The following is a 16,309-nucleotide window of genomic DNA, read 5'->3' on the forward strand; positions in this document are numbered from 1 at the left end:
ACCCCTCTGCCAACTTCACAGGAATTCAAAGGCAGAGGAAGATGGGCAGGGTTCCTTTTTGAAGACAGTCAATGGCCTGCCTTTTATTTTGTGGCAGGATCAAGAAATTCTCTTTACCTCAGTGCCATCAAAAGAACTGCACTGCCCCCTCCCCTCAAAAATGGCAAATCACAAAGCAGATGCCTAGGAAATTTACCTCTATTTTTTCCAATTTTAAAGCATTAAAGTTACTTTTATGCCACCTAAACACATGCACTTATGTGAAAGTCAGTTTTGTCAGATTTTATCAATCAGAAAAATATTTTTTTGTAAGAATACATTTTAGATGTACTCAGATATTTGAGCCAGTTGTAATATCTTACAGTTTATCTTATTAATTAGTGAGTTAAATAAAATCTTTGGCACATGTTCATTAAGTTTTTAAAAAGGACTCAGAAAGATTTTAAACCCTGTGTCTTTTGAGCCATGTCCACTGTTATTCCAGATACAATGCAAAAGTCCAAAGACAGCAAGACATGTTGAGAACACCAGCTGAACCTCACAAACATAAACACTGCTTAAAAAAAAAAAAGGAACACCTGAAGTAGGTTCCATTTAGAAGGGCGCCTGGGTGGCTCAGTTGGTTAAGCGACGACCTTTGGCTCAGGTCATGATCCTGGAGTCCTGGGATCGAATCCCACATCAGGCTCCCTGCTCAGCAGGGAGTCTGCTTCTACCTCTGACCCTCTTCCCTCTCATGCTATCTCTCATTCTCTCTCTCTCAAATAAATAAATAAAATATTAAAAAAAAAATCTAAAAAAAAAAAGCTGACCATATCAAGAGTTGGTGAGGATGTAGAACAGCAGGAAAGTTTGCACTGCAAATAGGCAAAATTCAGCCACCCCGCTGCACCGGCTCTGCCGAGCACAGATGCCGCGGCCACACAGTGCCCGCACCCTGCGGGTCGGTGTGGGACAGGTGAGGGGCTGTGGCCAGCCAGGGCATGGCGACATCTGCGTGCTGGCCCTGCTCTGTACCTCGAGCTGAGCGGTGACTGCATGTTTACCTCATAATTAATCGTTAAACTACAGGCATGCTATACCTACCTTTCTAAATGTATATGATATTTCAATTTAAAACAGCCACCAAAACAATGCAGTGTTTCCACTAACAAAGATTTCTAGTAAGGACTATTTCACAGTTTAAAAAAAACCTTGTATCTACATAACACAAAGCTTAGCCTACAGACACGGCTCAGAATCCCTCTGGCTTAGAACAAGAGTCCCACACTTGGGTGCTCGCAGGGACCCGGTGCAGGCAAGTACCCAACGGAGGTCAAGAAGCAGAGCAGGCCCCCGGGGGGGCTGTGACGCAGTGCCTCGCAAGCCCACTCTGCAAAGGAGCGCTGCTCGGCCCCAACCTGGCTGTTGCTGTGTGGGAATGAAAGCTTCTCTCCAGAAGCCAGAAAGAAGGATTTTATAGGACATTCCCCAATTTCTAAACACTGGCAACTAACACAAAATTCATTTTAAAAAACCCTGTGTAAACCAAACAAAGTATATCTATAGTCAGACACAGACTGAGGGCTATCTTTAGGCAAAGCCTTCTGTTTTCTACCTGCTTTACAGTCCATCCTCTTTTTTCATTCAGAAAAACTTTACTAAGCATTCACTCTGTGGCAGGAACGGGGGCTGCAGTAGATACTCTATCCACAGCAGACATTTAATAAACACCCAAACTGCTCCTCTCCATTCTTTCCCATCCCCCAAGATGGCCACCTCTCTTTCTTGCAGCCCCACATCTAATCCTTCAGGCAATTCTGTCAGCTCTACCATCCCACTACATCCAGAATCCAACCACTTCTTATCACCTCTGCCATCACCACCCTGGCCCAAGCCACCACCATCTGCTCAGACTCCTCACGGTCTCCCCGCTGCCCCCTCACTCTCCTCACCCTCCACTCTCCGTCCCCCAGCCAGAGGGGGATTCTTGGACATCCGAAACTACTCTCCAATTGCTTCTCCTTTCACTCAGCGAAAAATGCAAAGCCCTAATTGTGGCGTGAGGCCCTACATGACTGTAATCCTGACCTAGACTTCAGCAGTCTCAAGGCAAGGATTCTGGGCTAGACAAATCCACTCTTTCTTAAACTTTCCTCATTTCCTTGAAGTTTTCTAGCAAATTTCCTTTTTAAGAATGTTTACCTTGGGGGCACCTGGGTGGTTCAGTCAGTGAAGCATCTGCCTTCAGCTCAGGTCATGATCCCAGGGTCCTGGGACTGAGCGGTGAGTCAGGCTCCCTGCTCAGCGGGGAGTCTGCTTCTCCCTCTACCCACCCCGCCCCCACTCGTGCTCTTTCTCTCTCTCACGCTCTCTGTCTCTCAAATAAATAAATAAAATCTTTTTTAAAAAAAAGAATGTTTACCTTGTTTTGACAACCAAAGGGCCTGGAAAACTGTACAGGCACTCTGACAAGTGTTTATAACTCAGCAACTGTATCCTAGAGATAGACGCCCACATGTGCAGAAACACATCAAGTAGTTTTTAATATCTTAAAAGGAATGAGCTGTTTCTACATGTAGATGTGAGGGAAGCTGGGATTTTCCCAGAGGAAGGGAAACAAAAATGGAACAAGGACACTGGCCCAGACAGCCCGGCTGACAAGAGGTAAATACTTGGGAAAGGCCATTTTCTTTTCACAGCAGATCTTCAGAGTATGAGCTCTAGAATCAAACAGATACAGGCTCAGACTGTAACCCTGCTACTTACTAGCTGGGTTACTGTAGGCAAGTCATTTAACTTCCTGAGATTCTGTTTCATGAGATGCAAAATGAAGTCAGAGAACTTTCTCTTAGGGGAACAAAAGGCTATAATCAATGTTGGGAGGGGGCTGGCATATAACAAGCACTTCATATGGTAGCTCCCAGCCCCATGAGGGTGGCACCATAAGCCTCAAATCTCTGCCCGTCCCCACATGATTTCCCCACTCTCTGATAGGCCACAATTCTGGCTCAGTATCCAGGACCAGGGACATTCCAGCATCACGACACACAAAGCTTTTGGCTTAAGTCCAAGCCTTTTCAGTGGACAGTCATCTCTAAAAGCATAACAAGGCTGCCAGGAAAATCTGACTTTTTAAAAAAAATCACTTCACAGCCATATTTATTTTGTGAGGTGAGAAACCCCAGCCCCATATAGCCAGGGCCCACATTTGTCAATTGCTAAAGTGCTTCAATTAGTAAAGTTGTGTTCTTGTTTGGCTTGCAAAGATGGTGCCAAAAGAAAAATGGTAGTACAACAAATAGAAGTCATAAAGGCATTTGCACAACAAAGCGGCTTCAGGGCACTGGGCAAGTGAGAAGAATTCTTGCCACAGACGTGATACTCACCAATGGCCCTGCGGAAGTTCTCCATCAGCACCTCCGTCTTCTTGATCTCCGTGGAGTAAACTTCACTCCCCACCATTGGGCAGAAAGGGACCTTACTACCCAGCTCCTGAGCAATAGCCAGAGCTAGAGCTGTCTACAGAAAAAGTGGAAAAGCACTTGTTTTACATTCTTGAAAATACAATAATTCAGAAACATATGCTATTAAAAAAATATGAACCAGGAATAACTGAAAATCTAGTCCTTTTAGTTGTAACACCATTTGGCATGTTTCACACAATAAATGCTGAATGACTTTTGTGGACAGGCGATTTATAATCCAAATGGCATCTTTAATCATCCCTGTAATTACAACAGTTATCACTCACTGACACTTACCAGCACGGGCCCGACTCTAAGGGCTTCACGTGACCCTCCACTCACCCTATGAGGTAGACACTAAACTCTCCCCACTTTACAAATGATGAAACAGAGGCACGGTAGACATTAAATAACACATCCTGGGAACCATAATCTAGAAAATGGCAGAGTGAGAACTTTAAGTCTGGCAACGGGTTCCAGAGATCATGTTCCCATCAGAATCAGTAGTCTCCTAAAACACTTCCCTCAGTATCACAACAGGGCCCTGACCTAATGGCTCGGAACACTACTCTGGGGTGGTTTTTACAGGCACAGGAGGAAACCAACCTCCAGCCCATTAGAAAACTACTAATCAAAGAATGAATCACATGACATTCGCTTTGTAGTAAGTGGCCCGCGCACGGTGAAGAATGATGCATGAGCTAGGTTCTGAAGCTATGAGCTGGTCCTAAGTTACACTTGAACATGCCCTCATAAACTACAAACTGATTTTTAATAAGATAGCTACAGCTGGTAGATGCTAAACACAAGCAGATTTAACAGCTGCATGGTCACATATCAAGTATGAAAATCCAATGCCGTTAGAGTTGGTATGGGACAGGGAAACGCCATGGTGTCTGAATGCCTGTTTTCATCTTTGCTCAACTTTGAAACAAGAGCCTGAGGAAGGTCAGTTTCCAAGGTGTAGAGACTAAGCAAGAAAGCAAGCCTGCGCTGAACAACAAAGTACATCTCTGAAACAGTATTTTAAAACTGGCCCAGTAAAGGTTCCTTTTAGAAGGAACCTTTTCAATACCATTTTGGTGATGTTTTAAGATGGTAGAACATGTTAGAGAATCGGCATGTAGTGTAGCACAAAAAGCACCACCAGGGGACGCCTGGGTGGCTTAGTCGGTTGAGCGGCGGCTGCCTTCAGCTCAGGTCATTGTCCTGGGGTCCTGGGATTGAGCCCACCAGAGTCGGGCTCCCGGCTCAGCGGGGAGCCTCAAGCTTCTCTCTTCCTCTGCCCCTCCCCCTGCTCATGCGTGTGTGCGCGCTCACTCTCTCTCCCTCTCTCAAATAAAAAAAAAAAAAAAAAAAAAAAAGCCCTGGCAGGCAGGGCAAAAACTGGACTGTAGTCCTGGTTCTGCAACTAATTTTCACGGTGACTCTGGGCACACGGCAAATCTCTGGTGCTCCATTTCCCCACCTGTCAAATCAAAGTCCTAGCTTAAATCACAAGTCACAAACTAGTTGCCCACAGCCTGTTTTGTTTTGTTTTTTTATTAACATAATGTATTATTTGTTTCAGGGGTACAGGTCTGTGATTCATCAGTCTTAACACAATTCACGGCGCTCACCATAGTACATACGCTCCCCAATGTCCATCACCCAGCCACCCCATCCCTCCCACCCACCTCCACTCCAGCAATCCTCTGTTTCCTGAGATTAAGAGTCTCTTATGGTTTGCTCCCCCTCCAGTTTCGTTTTGTTTCATTTTTCCCTCCCTTCCCCATGAGTCTCATGTGTTTTTAAACTCAATTTGTTGCCTATTTTTTAATGTTGGGAAATTCCACATAAAAATCCAGGTATTTAGCTTCTTTTGAGGAACTAGAAGGTCTGGCCACAATGGGCCCGCATTACCATGTGGTGACACCTGGGGTGGACCTCTAAAACAGCTGCTACCTTTGGTGAGGACATGCCAGTCTGGCCACCCTGAGCCCTCATGCTTGTACCCAGGCACGTCCCTCATCCCCATGGCCTGTCTGAGTAGGCATCTGAGTTTGTGACCTCGGGGCTGATACCTCTAAAACTGTTATTCTCTGGTACTCTACAAGTGAAGGGAAAATCTCTGCAGCATGACAGGGTACAGTGTGAGGAGCAGACTCTAGTACCATATCTACCTTCTATCCAAACCCACCACTTTCTCAGCCAGTCCTTTCTCACCCAGGTATCTCCACAGGCCCTGACTCCACACCTTCAGCTGTGAACTTCAAAGACAGAGACTATATATCTGGTTCAATGGTATCCCCCTCACCTCAACCTAATACAGAAGAGATGATCAATATTCTTCCACTAAAGTATGATAAATACTTGGTTAAGAAATCCTTCAGGTGTGTCTAGTTTCTTCCATTTCCCAGAAGGCAGGTATACCATATAGCTATTACACCCACATCTGTGCTAGGTGGTGCTAGATCACTTGTATGAGGTCTCACTGAATCCTCCCAACTAGCCTATGAACTTGATGATCTAGTATTTGATACTGTATTTGATATTTGATATTGTATTTGATAGATTTAGAGACTGAAACACACAAGCTATTAACTCATCCAAGACCAGTTACCAATCAACAAAGCCAAGATGCAAACCCCACTCCCTAAGACATTATTTCTTTGTGAGCAACCCCTATATAAGTGGCAAGTGGCACACACAAAAAAGAGGCTGTTGCCAAAAGAAGACTGAAGAAACCTATTTCAATCTCATCTAAACATCTCCTTTGGGGCGCCTGGGTGGCTCAGTTGTTTAAGTGACTGCCTTCGGCTCAGGTCATGATCCTGGAGTCCGGGGATCTAGTCCCACATCGGGCTCCCTCTGCTTCTCCCTCTGACCCTCTTCCCTCTCGTGCTATCTCTCATTCTCTCTCTCTCAAATAAATAAATAAAATCTTTAATAATAAATAAATAAATAAATAAATAAACATCTCCTTTCCCTAGAACCTAAATATAAAGCCCCATTATTAATAGCATGAGGTCCTCAAGAGTGGATTGTCCATATGAACCATGTATCTGCATCTCTAAAATAAGCACCATATTTCTGCCTGCCACTTAGTTAAGTTGCCTAAACCATGGGTCCCATCAGCGCACTGTTGAGCAGGAGAGTTACCACACGCCTTCATACACATGGAAAGAGACTGTAGTGCTGGGAACTTCTCATATATCTTAGGAGAAAAATGCTACAATACTACAAAAGGAACGAAGGGGGTGCCTGATGACTCAGTCAGTTAAGCCTGACTCGATTTTTGGCTCAGGTCATGATCTCAGGGTCATGACATGGAGCCCCGAGTCTGCTTGTCCCTCTCCCTCTGCTCCTCCCCACCGCTTGCGCTAGTGCATGCACTCTCGCTCTTTCTCTCTCTCAAAATAAATAAATAAATGGAATGAAAAATTTATGCTGCCAGGAATATGACACACTAGAAAGAGCCATAGAAAATCCTTCCTGTTACAAAACACCCAGAAATAAAGAAATAATAAAAAATCCAGAGTAGTAAACTTTGTCGCCTTGAAAGTTTGGAAGGTTTTGGGCGCCTGGGTGGTTCAGTTGGTTGAGCGACTGCCTTCGGCTCAGGTCATGATCCCGGAGTCCCGGGATCGAGTCCCGCATTGGGCTCCCGGCTCGGCGGGGAGCCTGCTTCTCCCTCTGACCCTATCCCCTCTCATGCTGTTTCCCTCTCTCTCTCTCTCAAATAAATAAATAAAATCTTTAAAAAAAAAAAAAAGAAAGAAAGTCTGGAAGGTTTTGACAGATGGCAGAAATCTCAGCAAGATATAGTTAAGAGAGAAACCCCTGGGGGCACCTGGGTGGCTCAGTCATTAAGCATCTGCTGTAAGCTCAGGTCATGATCCCACGGTCCTGGGATCGAGCCCCGGGCTCCCTGCTCAGCGGGAAGCCTGCTTCTCACTCTCCCACTCCCCCTGCTTGTGTTCCCTCTCTCGCTGTGTCTCTCTCTAATAAATAAATAAAATATTTAAAAAAAAAGAGAGAGAGAGAGAAACCTCTGAATAAAAAGGAGCCCCGAAGGACTATGAATGAGTAGAAAAGGTGAGCCATAACAAAAAATACCCTGACATACAAGGTATAAACTCATCCATCCTTCCATGGCTCTGGGTGAGGAGAAAAGTCCCCACAGAATGCTCTCAAACAACTTTAGGATTAGTCTTTACATTGATGACCGGAAAACCTACGCCACAAAATTCATTGCAAGTGCCCTGGGTAGGGTAGGAGGGCCCCTCACAAGCACTCTGAGAAGAAGCCTTGCAGAGTTGATCAGCCAAACGTGAGTTCACAAGCAGACAGAGAATACAGAAATAATGAAGACACTGAGTCATGAACAAAGAACAAGAGGCTATAAAAATAGCCAGATTTAAAAAAAAAAGCCATATTTTGAAGGGGAAAAAAAAACCTGAACTTAAGAGGGGGATGTTCCTTCTTTACCAAAAACAAAACCATAAGCAAGCTAATTCATGTGGAATGACAGATTTAGAAAATCACTGTTTTGCAACCACCAATGTGGTAACTGATATAGCAATAACCATCAGGGAATTCTACACCCTTACAGTGAAAGGATATTTGCAACATCTCAGTGCGTCACTTCCGATTACTAATTAATTAAGGGAACCAGGACCTTCACAGCAGAACTTGGCCTTTGGCCCACCCGTCCTGTCAGCCTCCTGCTAGCCTCCTGCTGGGATGCAATGGGATACATCACCACCAGGGCAGGGTTCCACCAAGTGTTTAACATTTCCTACTGATGAAACAATAAGACAATCAAACAATCAGACAATCAGACAATCAGACAATTGTAGGCCAGCTGCAAGACCTTCTTACAAAACAACCGTCCTGGACTCTTCAAAAATGTCAATGTCAAAGAAGAAAACAAAACCAAAAAGGGCTGGGGAGCGTTACTGTTTAGATAAAAAGAGACTAAAGACACAACAATGAATGCAGTGTGTGATCTTTGATTGTATTCTGAATTTAAAAATATAAAAAAATGAAACAACCCCAAACTGGAACGACTTGGAGAAATTTTAATATACACAAGACATCAGCTAATAATGTTAGCATTTTTTGGGCAGACACTGGTACTTTGGTGTCATAGGAGAATGTCCTTGCACTGACCTCCAAATGGTTCAGAAATAGAGAAAATGCAAATGTCACATAATATTTACAATTACTTATTTACATGTGGGGTATATACCATTCTTCCAACTCTTTTTAGGTTTCAAATTTTTCAAAATGAAAAAAAAAATTCAGTGGGTTGAATTAAACAGCAGCTTAGTTATAGCCTACCAAACAATTAGACTGGAACAGAGGTCTAAAGAAATTACTCCGAATGCAGCAGAGCCAAATAGAGAGAAAATACAAAAAAGAGGTTAAACGACAAAGAAGACAAAATAAGAAGCTCTGGCCCACGGTTTCACAATGTTGGCAACTACTGTATTTTGTGCTGGATAATTCCTTCTTATGAGGACAGTCCTGTGCGCTGTAGGATGTTTAGCAGTACTTGTGGCCTCCACCCACGAGATGCCAGCTGCAGTCCCTGCTCAACCAAATTCTGACAATCAAGAATGTCTCTAGACCTGGCCAATGTCTCTTGGGGGGCCAGGCTGAAAATCCCTGCAATCAAACATCATCTGACTGGAGTTCCAGAAGAGCACAAAGAGAATAAGGAAATGCAACGTCTGAAGAGGTAAAATTGTAGTGATACATATCACAGTGAAGAGGTATCAAGAGATACATATCATAGTGAAAGACCAAAACCGAAAACATCAAGACAAAATCCTCAAAACTAGACTTTTCAAAAGCAAAAAGGTAGCAAACTTCAAGAGAAATAGTACCAAAAGAAAACAGCTATCAACAGAATTATATAAGCAACATAACACCTTTCAAAACAAGGGCAACATAATAAATACAAACCTGAGCTGGCTACCAACAAACTTCTAGAAGCAACTTCTAAATGATGTACTTTAGGAAGAAGAAAAATGGAGGGAGAGGGAAGGGCTAAAATATAAGAAGGAAGAGTAAGCAAATAAATGGTAAATACACTGGACAATCTTGTGTTGCCTGCAGAGAGATAATTAAAGCTCACATTTACATGGCACTTTAAAGGTTCTTCATGAATACAGCACTTCTTCCTCTACTGTAAGACACTAGTATAAGATATACCATCAATTCAATTACATGATTTCAAAATGATAATTCAAGTCATTATCTTACAACTGACCGGTATAACAACCGTCTGAAATGAGGCACGTGCTACTTCAGAAAGGGTGAACATACTTCCCTCGGGTCCCCACGGCAAGTCAACACCAGAGCTGGAATTTAAAGCTTATTTCTTTACAAACACAATCCCAAGCTCCTACATTCCCATACCAAGTGGCCCTATTGAGGGACATGCATGACTCAAATTGGGAGCTCTGGTCCATTTCGTGTATCTGGCCAGTCCCCTGACAGATCCCAACAAGTTGCCTAGAAGGCCCTTTTCTCCCCTGCAAAGCCAAACTCTCTCCCAACTCTGCAGGGCAAATGTCAAGTCTCAACCCTTCCAGCTTTACCAGGCCTCGGTACCTCCTCCGGCTCAAATCCTGGCTGCATTTAAGACGAGTCAGTATCTCACAGCTTAGTGGCCAACTTAAGTATTTTGTGCTGTCATGGTTTCCTCTCTCTGCCCTGGACACTGAAAGCCCCTTAAAGATAAAAATCATCTAATTCCTTTCTTCTTTCTTTTTCCCCATCTCTCAGCCAGAATAGTGCTAGGTAAAGTTAGTCTTCAAAAAAATGGTCACTGACTGATTTTTCCCCCTTAAGTAAGATGTCATCCCCAAGATTTAATGATGCCCTAGGCCAACAGAAATGTATTTCCAAGGCAAAGGAGAATGGAAAGAGATAAAGGACAAATTCTAGACACAATGGAGACCCCTCCAAGGACTTCATCCTCTCTTCTTTGGAGGTCAGCCAGGATAATTTGAATTTTAGGAGCATGGGTTTTAGATACTCAATTGTATTACTGCACATTAGTTTTTCAAACATACATATAACCAATTTAGCTAAACAAAGACTAGTTAAGACACGAATTCAATTTGGCTTAAACATTAAGATCATTCTCTTGGGTAGATTTAAAAAAATGAAAGAAAATGAGTACCTTGCCAGTTCCAGGAGGTCCTGCCAACAAGACAGCTCTTCCAGCCATTTTCTTGCTTTTGATTAATTCTACTATCACACCACATGCCTAGACACCACAATGGAAAGAAATAATAAATCAGTATTGAAATGTTTCACATGGGGAAAAAGTCCAGTTTCCGGTCCAAACAATTCATACTCAATTCAGCCAACAATGAGTGCCACTACATTGCAGGCACTGTTCTAGGTACTGGGAGCAGGGGAGGGTGACAGAAAAGAAAGCCTTATGGTCTTGGAGCTTGTGGTCTAGTGGAAGGGACACACACAAAAACACTGTAGATGATCACCACTGTAAAAAAAGGGGGGATGATCTGGGGCGCCCTCTCTGAGGACACTGTATTTGATATGTGAAGCTCCAGGCAAAGGGAAGACAGTGTTGCAGACAAAGGAAACAGCAAATGCAAAATGCAGGAACGGGCTTGGCATGTCCAAGGGACAGAAAGGCTGCATGACCAAAGCACAAATAAAAGGAGAATGGGAAGATGAGGTTCAAGAGGCAGGCAGAGGCCAGGACTCACAGCAGGATTTTAGTCCATAGTAAAGTTTGGATTTCAACCTACATGTAATGGTAAGCCACTGAAAAGGTCTTAGGCTATGCATCCCATGATGATTTCTTTTTAAAAGACCTTGATGGCACTGTGTAGAGAATGACTGGTAGGGGTACAAACGGGAGCACTGATATCTAGCCTGGGGGCCAAGGGTAGACTCCAGGGGCCCACATACCTCCTGAGACTGGGAATGAAATTGAAAACAAAACTGCATATAGATGTTCCAGGGAGGAGAGTCACAGCTTTCATCAGATTCCCAAAACAACCCAAGAATCAAGGCATACACTACTAGTTGGCCATCAGTTAACTCCCAGAATGTTGCAAAGCAAATGCTGCATGTGAGGTTAAACCTAGGGCGCCCTAAGATTAAGTGAATGCCTTTCAAATCCTCAAGAGTAAGTTACTTGATGATTTGTTGTTATACCTTAAGTTCATACTAACGCAACACTATTAGACCATTTACAGCATATATATACGTATACATATAGATATATAAATATGTGTATATATATATGCAAACTCCATAAATGGGTTACTGATTTTTATATATTTTAGAATATTTAACTATAAGAAGGCTGAGAGTCACACTTACTGAACACATATCCCAGGATGACAAGGTTCCTTACATTGACTTAATAACCTAATAAATTACTTAGGGCATGCCATAGCTCTTCTTTCCAGGGGGTGACAGGGTCTTGTGAACACATCTTATCTCCTCTACCACTACTTCCTATGGACTGTGGAGAAGCACCTTGGTCCCACACTTAGACAGCCACTCCAAAAATGTGGGTTCAAAGAATGCATGTGGATGGGCTATATTCCATTTCTGGCTCAGATGGAAAAGCACTGTACCCTGAAGAAAGCCTAGAAGCTGTTCTTCAGCCGCTGCATTTCTAAAAAGAAAATAGAGCCAACCACCATGATCTTCCCCTAGAGCCCTGTGATATCATAATCCTCAACACTCTTCGGGAAGAAACTTTCCAAAACGTGGATGTGTACTCTTACTGACACACTAGGACTTCTTCCATTTACTCTCTCTTAGTTTAAGCTCCAAATCCTCTCCAGTGAGCTATGTTCAGTGAATTCTAAAATTTAAAAAGAACTGGAAGGGCCTTTAAAAGATCATCTAGTCTAACTCTCTTATTTTTCAGAGAGGATACTGAGCACCAGGGAGACTGCTGATGTGACCAGAGTCATGCAAGGAGCTGGAAGCTGCAGCAGTATGCCTATTATTTCAATAAATAAATAAATACTGAGCCCTGATAATGAGTAAGATTTGGGCATATAATCCTATTTAATCATCTCTATTGTCAGGAAGCTCATATTCATAAGGAGGCATAAAGCATCAGAGTTAAGAGCATGGATACCGGAGGGTGCATGGGTGGCTCAGTCAGATCATGACCCTAGACTCAGGTCATGATCCTGAGGTCCTGGGAGGGAGCCCTGAGTCGGGCTCCCTGCTCAGGACGGTGTCTGCTTCTCCCTCTCCCTCTGCCCCTCCCCCCGCTGGTGATTTCTCTCTCAAATAAATAAATATTAAAAAAAAACAAAAAGAGCATGGATTCTGGAATCAGACAAGCTTGGGTTTAAATCCTGTCTCTACCACTACCCTGAGTGACCTCGGACCTACCTACCTAACCTGTGTGAATCAAATCTCCTCCTCTGAAAACAGTTCATAATAGTGGCACACACACTAAAGGGCTTAAGGGTAAAGTGTACTACTGCCTGCAACTTACTTTGAAATGCAAAAGTGGATTGATGGATGGATAAATGAATGGATGTAGGATAAACCAACAGAGTAAAATGTTCATTGTAGAATTTAGGCACATCGGTATTCACTATACAAGTCTTTTAACTTTTTTGTTAACATCTGAAAAGAGGCAGAGTAAAGTAGGTGACAATTATTAGGGTGAAGGTGAAAACAAGACAATGGAGATAAAGCTGCCTGGCACATTAGCAAGTACTCAGCCAGTGTTAGCTATTTTCAGTAACAGGTCCTCAGTAAGCAGAAGCTGGATAAAGAGAAATTTCAAAGTCCCCCTGACCCTGTCAATATTTCCATTTTTTGAAAGATGATGCTCAAAATAGAAACTGGAGGCTTTTCTTTGGCCCTTTCTTCTAGCACAATCTGGCTAGGAGGCAATAGTCTTAACCTTGTACTAAGTACATGTGTCTGTAGCTACTAAACCACGGCAAGGCCAAAGGCCATGGATCTAAGAGCACAGTAGGCTAAAAAGTAGCTGTAATATCATAGGGCACTGATTTGAGGGTCAGAAATACATGTGGGTACAAATCCCAGCACCACCATTATTACTAAACTGAGTGGCAAATGGATAGGTGAAGTGACCTCTTTCACCCTCAATTTTTTTATCTGCAAAAAAATAATACAAAGAGCTTGAATAACTTCGTGATTATAATGTAGGCGAAATGACTTGGCATCACTGCCACTTAAGTGGATTTGATTGGAATGGTCAAAAAGGACGCTGGAGTGTGGCTGAAGAGGACTGCTCCTCTCCCTAATTCCCATTTCCCTCCTTCAGTCCCCAAGCCCTGGAAACCAAAGTGAGTTTTCTAAGGTTGATCACTTCCCTACTTTAAAACCGCCATAGCCTCCCACTGCATTCCAGAAATCCAAATTCTTTACCATGTCCGACAAAGCCCTGCAGGAACTGACCTCCACCAAAATGTAATAATTATTTTATTTACTGGTTAAACGTTTATGGTCTCTCACCACACTAAAATGTAAGCTCCATGAGAGCAGGGACCTTCTTAACTAACTTCTTCCCAGCTTACCCCTGCGTCACGAGAGCAAGGCACAGAGGAGGGGACTTAATAGTGATTTGTTGTCAGTGAGGCGAAGCAAGCAGTCAACCGCCCGCGTGGGGTCAGCACCTGTTCTCCTAGAACTGCCCCTCTCCCAGTCCCAGGGCGGACCTCCCTCGCCGCCCACTCCCCCCACCGGAGCCCATTCGCACTGCCCTACGGAAACGTCGGCGGGACACCCAAGCGCGCACCCCGCCCTGAGCCCCCCACTTCAGCGGCCTCTCAACTCCCGGGCCCGCCCGCCACACCTCTCGCGCGTTCTCCTGGCCCACGAGCCCCGAGGCCGCCTGCTTGGCCAGGCCGCTCTCGTCCAGCCCCAGCCCCTTCACGTGGCTGTGGGAGGCGATGCGCTGCGTCTTCGTGGTGCTCTTCACCTCCTCAATCTTCATCTTGCGGACGCCGGGAGCCAAAACCAGCGTGGAAAACGGAGAGCGAGTACCACACGCCCAGCACCTGGGTTACCATGCGGCTGTTACTAGGGCGGTTTGTCAAAGCCCGCCTTACTCGGCGTTCCACTGGCGAAGGCGGGAACGCCTCCGCTCTCCATTGGCTTTTGGCCGCGCCCATCGGGGAAGCCAACTCCGCGACACCGCCGGAAGTGGATGGGCCCATCCACTTACTTCCGGCGGTGTCGCGGGGTTGGCTTCCCCCGCCGCCGGCACTTCCTGCCCTGGTCCTAGGGTGAGAATGGAAAGGGTTCTCCTACGGGGTTTGATCTAAGGCACTAATGTGGGGTCCTGGAGTCCGGTTCCTAATTGTGCCATCCTATCATCGCATTTGAACGTCATACCCTTCTGCGGAGCTCGTCGTTACGTCCGATTTGGAGATGAAGAAAACAAGTTTAGAGCTTAAACTTTGACTTCTGCTTACTAAGCAGTTTTCTGACTCCCAAGCCTTTGCTTTGCCTCCCTGGGAAGGCCAAGCTCAACCAACCACTCCCACCCTGGCTCCGCTCAGGATCCTCCCTGGAACTGTTTTCCTCCGCTTCTCCTGGCCTCCACCCTCTCCCTTTATTTAAATAAAGTTGACAGTGAATAACATGTTTCCAAAACTCTGCCTCCCTGTAAGGTAGTCCAAGTCCTAACACAGATGAAGATGCAGACTAATCACAATAACTTGCCCCAAAATAATCACATTACTGCAGCGAATAATCAGCAGAAATGGAGAGCTTGACTGAGGACTTGAGGCTCCACAGCCTGTATAATCCTCATCCCAACCCACAGCCTCAGATGATACAGCCAGCAAATATGTCTTGTCAGATGTGACACTCCTTTATGACACTCCTGAATGATATTCACACTCCTCGTAACTCAATGTACTTCCCCCATCCATCCATTCATTCAATAAGCATTTGTTAGTACCTGCTATGAGCCAGACTCTGCAATGCACTAGGGATGACAAAATCTCCAGCAAGGTCCTTAGTTGACAAGGGAGGTCCTTAGTTAGGAAACTTGCAACATGAGATGTGCAAGATGTGCAGGAACAGGTATATGCACCTGGTGTGCAACCCCAGAGCAGGGCCACCAAGAACAGCCTGGAGAGCCCAGGAAGGCATCATGAGGAGAGAATGCCTCTGCCAGATCTGACCAATGGGAAGACTTCCTCAGGAGCAGTTGGTATGTTACTATTTTACAGATGAGTAAACTCTGGTCCAGAGAAAAGGAGGCACTTGCCTAGAGCTTAAGAGAGCTTGAATCAGGTTTGAGACAGACTTGAAGTCTAATCCTACTGTAGAAGTTTCTGACTCTCACTTCTTGTACCTCTCCAGTATTTTTGAATCTAGGTTTTGTTTGCAAGATTTTTGGGTCAATGTTTATCCCTCCCAATAAACTGCAGGCATTGTGAGAGTGTAGACCACATTCGTATTCACCATTTTAACCCAACTGCCTGGCACATAGCCTGGCTCATAATTAAGGCTTCTTATGAATTCAAATAAGATTTGATACCACCACATACATGCTTAAGTCCATGCAGTTTTGCTGCATGTATTCTAAACACTGGGTTTTATGGGACTTGGTAATGATTTCTGTCCATGAAAAGAAGCTTTTGGCATTTTCAGAGCGTGAAAGAGTAGAGGCAAAGCCTTGGAAGGCTGAATATGCTACTGGTGGCCTACGATTCATCAACTCTAGGACACCAAGAAGGTTGCTTAGCACCTCATTGACTTTTTTCCTGGTCATTACACATAAGTAAGGAGCAATTCCTTTCACCCCATAGAGGAAGAAAGCTTTCCCCCAATTACAGTCAAAGTGAGGCATTCTATGGGACTAATTTCTT

At 44.3% G+C, this 16,309-nt stretch overlaps 1 protein-coding gene across 1 annotated transcript in view; it reads right to left on the bottom strand.

Moving 5' to 3' along the window:
• RUVBL1 (RuvB like AAA ATPase 1) overlaps positions 1–14,534 on the bottom strand; it is a 40,901-nt gene extending 26,367 nt beyond the window's left edge. Inside the window, exons 1-3 of the mRNA XM_028101781.2 lie at positions 14,281–14,534; positions 10,624–10,710; positions 3,369–3,501 (exon numbers count right to left, since the gene is read on the bottom strand). Of these exons, the coding sequence (XP_027957582.1) occupies positions 3,369–3,501; positions 10,624–10,710; positions 14,281–14,421 (361 nt within the window). The 5' untranslated portion in view covers positions 14,422–14,534. The remainder of the gene's footprint in view (positions 1–3,368; positions 3,502–10,623; positions 10,711–14,280) is intronic.
• Positions 14,535–16,309: the final 1,775 nt, after the last annotated feature.

Source organism: Eumetopias jubatus, unplaced genomic scaffold (assembly GCF_037043125.1).
Source record: "Eumetopias jubatus isolate StellerSeaLion01/CBP00866 unplaced genomic scaffold, mEumJub1_p1.0 scaffold_1, whole genome shotgun sequence".
NCBI lineage: Eukaryota > Metazoa > Chordata > Mammalia > Carnivora > Otariidae > Eumetopias > Eumetopias jubatus.